At 41.2% G+C, this 9,229-nt stretch overlaps 1 protein-coding gene across 1 annotated transcript; it reads left to right on the top strand.

Moving 5' to 3' along the window:
- Window positions 1-6,186: 6,186 nt before the first annotated feature.
- On the top strand, window positions 6,187-6,939 carry LOC129720636 (uncharacterized). The gene has a single exon (XM_055672123.1). It carries the CDS (start codon window positions 6,187-6,189, stop codon window positions 6,937-6,939), a length of 753 nt encoding a protein of 250 aa, XP_055528098.1.
- Window positions 6,940-9,229: the final 2,290 nt, after the last annotated feature.

Below are 9,229 nucleotides of genomic sequence, written 5' to 3'. Positions count from 1 at the left end.
ACGAAATGTACAATTAAATGAATGTTTCAATTACCTCGTGGAAAAGATAAAAGGAGAAACCGCACAATGGTTGTTATTAGTCGAATATGGTGTTGTGCAACTTTTAGCTTAGATAACACTTGAATGTTCTATCAATTCAACAATTAAAGTATGGATACATATAATGTTGCAATTGGTTTAAAAGCTTTTATATATTATATATATATATAAGAGATATTCAACAAAACAAACATAATTAGTGATAACAACTGTTACGCAAAAACTATTATTTAATGTTTAGTTTTCTTCGTTTTGAAAGTATTTTTTGTTTTTTTATCCCTCCGAATTTTTTGCTCTCGAGTTCTAATCTTCGTATTCATCACTTGCAGCTTTGCTTTAACCAGCATATTTATGTATTTACTAGCTGACCCGGCAAACTTCGTCCCGCCTATTTTTGTATTTAATTTAATAGTTTTCAACATTCCAAATTCATTGATTTCTTGCGATTTTTTTTATATCGATTGAAATTATTGGTTTTATCGGAATGACAACATCCTCGACTTTTGCCTTTAGTACATCATCTCTATTCCGAAAACACTCATATTGGGTGGTATTCAGTTATTTTCGTTGTTTCCCAGAAACTGAAAGTGGTTATCTTCGAATTCAAGATGGTGTCCAGGCTTAATGCTTGGCTTCTATACATTATTTCGATTACGGAAATATTCATATGCAGTAGTATTGGGCTGTTTCCCAGAAGTTGCCATCTGACAATTCAAAATGGTGTCTGAGGTCAATTTCTAGTTCCATGCATCATTCTGGTTAAAGAAACTCTCATATTGGGTGGTATTTGGTCCCTTTAGGCTATTTTCCAGAAATCGGAAGTCACCACCCTGGATTTTAAAATGGCATTTGGAGACAATTTCTGGCCCCTGAGCGTCATTCTGGTTTAAGAAACACCAATAAGAGGTGTTATTTAGTCATTTTCGGCTGTTTTACAGAAACCGGACGTCACCATCTTAGAATTCAAAATGGTGTCTGTGGTCGATTATAGCTCCTGTGTATCATTCTGCATCTCATATTGGATGGAAATCGGCTGGTTGAAGAAATACCCATATTGGGTGGTGTTTGGTCATTTTCGGCAGTTTCCCATTCACCGGAAGTCGTCATTTTACAATTCATAATGTTGTCTGAGGTCGATTTGTAGCTTTAGTAGATCATAACAATCCCGGAAATACCCATAATGAGTGTTATTTGGTCTTTTGCCACTGTTGTTTAGGAACCGGAAGTCGCCATATTGGATTTCAAAACGGCATTTGGAGACAATTTCTGGCCTCTGAACATCATTCTGGTTAAAGAAACACCCATATTTGGTTGTTTTTGGGTCATTTTCGGCAGTTTTCCAGTCACCAAAAGTCGCCATTTTACAACTCAAAATGTTGTCTGAGGTCGATTTGTGGTTTCAGTGCATCATCACGATTTCGGAAATACCCATATTGGGTGGTATTTGGTCATATCTCGCTGTTTCTCAGAAATCGGAAGTCGCCATCTTGGATTTCAAAATGGTATTCCGAGACAATTTCTGGCCTCTGAGCGTCATTCTAGTTAAAGAAACATCGATATTAGGTGGTATTTGGTCATTTTCGTCTCTTTTCCAAACACTGTAAGTCGCCATCTTACAATTCAAAATGTTGTCTGAGGTCGATTCGTGGCTTCAGTGCATCATAACAATCGCGGAAATACCCATATTTGGTCATTCGCAGCTGTTTTTCAGAAACCGGAAGTCGCCATCTTGGGTTTCAAACTGGCATTTGGAGACAATTTCTGGCCTCTTAGCGTCATTCTGGTTAAAAAAAACACCCATATTAGGTGGTATTTGGTCATTTTCGGCAGCTTTCCAGTCACCGGAAGTCGCCATTTTACAACTCAAAATATTGTCGGAGGTCGACAAACGTACAAACCGTGGAACACCACCCATGGATTGCCTCATACATAGGCGAACTTTATTATCATAAAATATTCGGCCTAGTCCACTTCACAATAAAATGTGCATTTTTTTTAGTGTACCCATTAGGGTAATATTATTGTGAAAAGTTACTCTTTTTCGCATGTCGTGTAGACCAAAATCAGAAGTGGCGCACCTAGCGGTCGAAAAGGTGACTAACGCTTCTGTCATTTTCAATTTGTCTTCATAATTTCACCTAAGTGAACTATATTGGTATTTAAGATATTTGTTTTTTTGTAACAGTAGTTTGACATTTTCAAACTTGCGTAACATTTTTCATACATCACCGAAATTAATTGAATTTTGCCCAGTTACTCTCCAGGTGGAAGGACTTGCGTTGAAGTTCAACAATTTTTGGAGATTTTCTGCATCTCACGTAAAATTTAATGCAAAAACAAGGTTCCAGGTGTTGGTTGAGGGCTTCAACCGGAACAAAGATCCGATTGTTCAAAGAAAATGTAAAATCTGTGTGGTGAACAACTGTGACATCCCATCGTCTGAAATTTCCACCACACAGGTTTATGTTGTATTAGGAAAAATTACCCTTCGAAACATTTATCAAGTTCTAGGAACAACGTATGATGAACAGCTGCACAATCATTTCCCGAAAAGCAAGAGGAATCCAGAACCTGAGTTGAAATTATGAATATCACAAATAACTCAAACTTCGAGACTCAAAGAGCAACTATTATCAACCAATCGTTTCTCAACAATCGCTCAAAAAGACTAACGTGTCAAACTTTCACCGGAAAACCGAGTTTTGATTACGCCCAATAAAAAGAAATTTTTGCGACGATTTGTGACAACGAATGAAACATGGGTTGAGGACTAAAATCCAAAAAATGTAATGATGCAATTAATGGCATCGACTTTGTCACCTGCCGTGGATATTGTGGAGCAATGTTTTATATGAACAATTCGTGCTCAGGTGTCTCTCGTGCACTGTCGGATTATTTGGCATCAAACAAGAAAAATCTGCTTTGGATGTGTGATGAATGCGCAGATCTCTTTGAAAATTCACACTTTCGCGTGATGTCTCGTCGAGCCGATGAAACTTCACCGCTCTCTTCGCTTACAAGCGCAATAGATGAACTGCGACAAGAAATTAAACAGCTTGTCCCCAAAACAACAACCGCATTATTACCAAACTTGTTGAGTCCGACCCTGAACCAACATCAATAGTTACTAAAGCAACGTTCTCCTTAGAAACGTAATATAATATTTAATCCCAATAAAGAGAAAAATTTGTTCATTCGTTATCAGTTGCTTGAAGAGACAACACGTTCATTTCTTGTTCTCCGAAATCCATCACTCAAGTCCAGATACTTGTAACAGGTTATGGGCCCAGTGTATTACGCGAGAAAGATTAAAGTAAAATTTGAAAATCTTGAAGCGAAGCTGTTTTTTGGAATACTCTCGAGAATGGAATTGGCAAGAATAGCGAAGTTGAACAATGGCAACTATCCCACTTGGTCCTTCTCGGTCCAGGCCCTACTGCGGCGGGAACAAACATGGAAGTACGTTGATCCAGGAATTCCACCAGCACCGTTAACAGATGCCTGGAAGGATGGCGACGAACGGGCGCTAGCTACAATTCAGTTTGGTGTAATTAGAGGAAAAACGACAGCGAAAACGACATGGATGGCGCTTAAGGAGAAACACAATAAAACGTCTCTAGGCCAAGAGGTAACGTTGTTAGAGCAAATCACGAATCAAAACTATAAAGATGGCGAAAACATGGATGTGTATCTCGCTGAAATTGAGAAGCACTATGCTCGATTGGAGAACTCCGGTTTCGAGATGAAGGAATGTCTCAAAGTTGCGCTGATTTTAAGAGGACTGCCAGATTCTTTCGACCCACTCACGACTGCATTGGAAGCTAGGAATGAAGACGAACTGACGCTTGATATGGTGAGAGTTAAACTCATAGACTTGGTGGATAAGCATCGGAAGCAGCAGAACGGATCGGAAGAGCAGGTATTAAAAATTGGCTACAATCAACACAAGGCAATTGTGTGCTACAACTGCGGAAAGCAGGGTCATCGGAAGAAGAACTGCAAGGCGATGTCAGCAGAGAAAAGTGTTAGTGAAAAGAAAAAGCTGAAAGAAAAAGCTAAAACAGTGCGCGAAAACGGCCAAAAAGAGTCGTTTACGTTTATGGTCCGACACGGTGAAACGGTTTCGAATGCATGGGTGATTGATTCAGGTGCGACATCACATTTGGCTAACAATATTAAGTCATTTGTTCGATTGGATACAAGTATTTGTCCAGTGATTTCAACAGCTGACGGGAAACCTCTTTGTACCAAAGGAATTGGTGACTGTTTGATCGAATGTTGTGACAATGCTGGAGAAAAAATCACTATAACTTTGACGGACGTTATTTATGCTCCAGAGCTAGAAGGCAATCTTGTCTCAGTTACGAAATTGGCAAAGAAAGGTGTTTGTACGAAGTTCGATGCTGATCATTGTAGGCTGGTGTTTAATGGTAAAATAATAGCGGAGGCGGACAGAGTTGGCGGTCTTTATCGGTTGAACTTGTATGGAGAAAAGCAGCAATTATTGATGGTAGAACAGAAGCGTCATAATGAGGATTGTCAACACATTTGGCATAGAAGATTTGGACACAGAGACCCAGATGTTATTGGAACTATTGAGAGCAAGAGCTTGGTTTCTGGTATGAAAATTAGAAACTGTGGTGTTCTTCAAACCTGCGAGTGTTGTGTTGAAGGAAAAATGGCTCGTCCTTCGTTTCCGGTTGCAGCGACAAAGAAATCTGTCAATGTATTCGATCTGGTCCACTCTGATGTAGCTGGTCCAATGACGCTAACACCTGGAGGTTGCAGGTACTATATGACGATGATAGATGACCATAGTCGGTATACGATAGTGTATTTTCTCAAGAACAAGTCCGAGGTAGCAGATAAAGTCCGTGAATACGTACGGTTAGTTCAAACTCAGTTCGGAAAGACGCCTAAGATTATTCGGTCAGACAGAGGAGGCGAGTATACTTCAAGCAGTCTTCAGAAGTTCTACAAGGAAGAAGAAATTAAGGCTGAGTACACCGCCGGTTATGCACCACAACAAAACGGTGTGGCTGAGCGAAAGAATAGATCTTTAAAAGAGATGGCTCTTTGCATGCTACTAGATGCACGAATGCCACAACGGTTTTGGGCGGAAGCAGTCAACACAGCGACATACATTCAGAATCGACTACCTACAACAGCGATAGAAACTACACCATTTCAATTATTGTTTGGGAAAAAGCCAGATTTGAAGCACTTGAAGGTGTTCGGTTGCAGCGCCTATGTTTGGACACCTACTCAGAAGCGAAAAAAGTTTGATGCAAAAGCCGTTAAAATGACTTTCGTTGGTTATTCTTCCGAGAGCAAAGCCTATAGATGTCTGGATATTAAAACTGGACAGATTGTGATAAGCAGAGATGTCAAATTTTTGGAAACCATGAATGAAGTACTTACTGAAGTTCCAGTTTCTTCAGCCGAAAAGCAAGAAAATGAAGATTCCCCAGACGAGTTTTATTCCGATAGTGAAAACGAAGCGATTGCTGATGAAAATGTGCGTCGGTCGAGTCGTGCAAATTTTGGCGTAGCACCGGAAAGGCTAATGATTGGTATTGCAGCAAGTCCATCTACTGATCCAAAAACATTTGCTGAGGCTTTGGTCAGTGCAGATAGTGATAAATGGAAGGTGGCTATGCAAGAAGAAATAGCATCTCTTCGTGAAAATGAAACATGGGAGCTAATCCAACTTCCTCCCGGTCGAAAGGCAATAGGGTGCAAATGGATTTATAAACGGAAAGAAGACGAGTCTGGAAAAGTTGTACGATTCAAAGCAAGACTGGTAGCGCAGGGTTTTTCTCAGAAGTTTGGAACCGATTATGATCAAGTATTTGCCCCTGTAGTCAAGCAAACTACTTTCCGTACCGTTCTTATTTTGGCAAGTCAACAAAATATGCAGGTGAGGCACATAGACATCAAGACAGCCTACCTGTACGGCAAGCTTCAGGAGGAGATTTACATGAAGCAACCGCCGGGGTACACTAGTACGGATCCAAATGCTGTTTGTCGATTGAAACGAAGCCTAGAGTTTGGAATGAACAAATCGACTCAGTACTCCAGGAAAATGGATTCAAACGTTCCAGTGCAGATTCCTGTTTATATATTCGACGATCAAAGGGACTGAAAATGTTCGTGCTCATTTACGTTGATGACATTGTTGTTGTTTGCACTAGTCTCAAGGAGTATAAGCTTTTCGTCGAAGTTCTAAGCCGCAAGTTCAAGCTATCTGAGTTGGGAAATCTGAAATATTTCCTTGGAATACAAGTTCGGTTGGAAAATAATGTATATATTCTCAACCAACGAAACTACATACAGAAAGTTCTTGTGCGATTTGGATTGGAACAATGCAAACCCTCTAAAGTTCCAATGGCAACAGGATTTTTACAACAAAAGGAGGAGAATGGTGAAAGTCTTCAGGATCGAGAATCTTTCCAGAGCTTAATTGGGGCTTTGTTGTACATCGCTGTTAACACCCGTCCTGATATAGCTATAGCGACATCTATTCTTGGACGCCGAGTATCAAACCCAACCAATGCGGACTGGATTGAAGCAAAGAAAGTGTTACGCTATTTGAAAGGCACTATAGATCATGAACTGCATTTGGGTAACAACGACACGAAACAAATATTAGAAGGTTTTGTGGACGCTGACTGGGCCGGTGAAGTAAAAAATCGGAAATCGAATACTGGTTTTCTGTTCAAGTTTGGCGGGCTTATTGGATGGTCATGTAGAAAACAAACTTATGTTGCATTATCCAGTACTGAAGCAGAATACGTAGCATTAGCAGAATGTTTGCAAGAGTTGCAGTGGTTACTTAAATTAATTAACGATGTAGGAGAAACACTAGATCTACCAATATTAATTCACGAAGATAATTAAAGCTGTATTGCACTGACTATCGGTGACAGGAATTCACGAAGATCAAAGCATATAGATACAAAATATTGTTTTGTGAAAGATTTAGTAGATACTGGCGTTGTGAACAAATGTGTATTTTAATTGGAGTTAAACCATCTGATGTTGAGGAGGAGTGTTGAGTCCGACCCTGAACCAACATCAATAGTTACTAAAGCAACGTTCTCCTTAGAAACGTAATATAATATTTAATCCCAATAAAGAGAAAAATTTGTTCATTCGTTATCAGTTGCTTGAAGAGACAACACGTTCATTTCTTGTTCTCCGAAATCCATCACTCAAGTCCAGATACTTGTAACAAAACTGGCCTTTGCCAGGAATACGCCGAGCAAATAAGCGTCTGCGCGGACTTGATGGATCAGCCCGGCCGTCAGTGACTTTCAGGTAGGATCTAAACCTTTTGGGGAGAGCATTGTATCTGTCCCTACTAGTAGTTACTCTAATGAGAAGCAAAAATTTTGGCTGTACCTACCTCGAATTCGCCCGGATGTCTCTGTCGATGCTGTTACATCTATGGTTAAGGCCAATCCTGAAATCACAACCGAACCTACAGTTGTTAAGCTGGTCCCCAGGGGAATGGTGGATCCCGCAGTAAAATCTAAAGCACTTGAATCGTAATCCACGCCCAACCACCACCGAGACGCAATGTTTTGAGCCATAAGGAAGCCCCTTGCCCCCCCCCGATGCAGTCGCACCTATCGCAGCCATCCCTCATCTTAGTCGTCTCGGTCGTGTTATCGGTTGGGGGAACGGGGTTTTCCGACCCGCCTCACCAGGCAAGTATCGTAATTCGTGTGAACAGTTTTTGTTGACGATGAATTCTAGCAACCATGAACGAGTCAGTAGTGATCTTACTACCACCTTTGATGTGATGTCATCTACAACATCGGGACGCAATGTGCAAAGCTTTATGGAAGTCCCCCATTCGTCCGACCCAGTCGAGCCTCTTGCAGCCAGCGATCAACATAGCCGTCGCGATCCTGCGGTCGGAATGAGTGGTGGGTTCTTCCAGGATGCCAGCTCCGGCGAGTATTCTATCGTTGAAATGAATTTACTCTTTGAGGAGGCTTCATCTTCCATGCGTTACTCTTCCACCATCTGCGCCATCTGCACGTGGTACGATGAAGGTGTGACTGAATCCGGATTCGACATTATCGTACTGACTGAAACATGGCTAGATGAGAAAATCTACTCAGCGCAATTTTTTAGCGGGAATTTTTCAGTATTTCGTTGTGACCGGAGTTCACAAAACAGCAACAAATCACGTGGCGGCGGCGTACTTATTGCTGTGTCAGTAAGATTAAGTGCATATATCGACGATATTCCTATCTGTAACGCGCTCGAGCAGATTTGGATCAGAGTGAAGCTACCGCATCAATCACTGAGTGTTGGCGTCATTTATCTGCCTCCCAACCGCAGGGGTGACTAAATTTGCATCAGGGACCACATACGTTCTGTAGAAGTAATTACCTCCAACCTTAGTCTATGTGATCTGGTATTGTTATTTGGTGATTATAATCAATCAGGTTTAGTTTGGAGCTTTCCGATGAATGCGCCACCAACAGTTGACAGCTTGAAGTTTCGTGTATCTGTTGCTTGTGCATCTCTCCGGGATGGTTTGGTAAGCATGGCTTCGTGCAGATCAATCATGTGACAAACAGAAATTCTCGCCTACTTGACTTAGTCTTGGTCAATGAATGTACGTTCCCGGTTTGTTGCGTTCGGAAAGCTGCTGAGCCATTGACTTCACTTGACGCTGACCACCCCGCAATTGAAATTACTGTTCAAAATTCGTTGAAACTCTGGACGAAAATAACCTGGGTTTTGGTAGAGCTAATTTTGCGTTCCTCAGTGCGGCACTCATGCGTGTCGATTGGCGTCGCTTAGAGTTGTTCGAAAATGTTGACGATGTGATTAATCACTTCACACATATTTTGAAACAACTGATATCAGACTCGGTACCTGTCCGCCATCCTCCTCGAAAGCCACCTTGGGGCAATGCACATTTGCGACATTTGAAACGTCTCAGATCTTCTGCTTTACGTGCTTACAGTAGACTACGCCGCCCACTCTCTAAACAGCAGTGCAGCTTGACCAGTAGTAATTACCGCTCATACAATCGTTTCTTGTACCGACGATATACCTTGCACAAGCAAGCAAGCCTTCGTAAAAACCCGAAACTGTTCTGGTCTTTTGTGACTTCTAAGAAAAAAGAAGATGGTTTACCAGTATGCATGTTCTTAAAAGACGAAGA

Source organism: Wyeomyia smithii, chromosome 2 (genome assembly GCF_029784165.1).
Source record: "Wyeomyia smithii strain HCP4-BCI-WySm-NY-G18 chromosome 2, ASM2978416v1, whole genome shotgun sequence".
In the NCBI taxonomy this organism is placed as follows: domain Eukaryota; kingdom Metazoa; phylum Arthropoda; class Insecta; order Diptera; family Culicidae; genus Wyeomyia; species Wyeomyia smithii.
The sequence above is the reverse complement of the archived record's forward strand: the minus strand, read 5'-3'. Positions and strand labels throughout refer to the sequence as shown.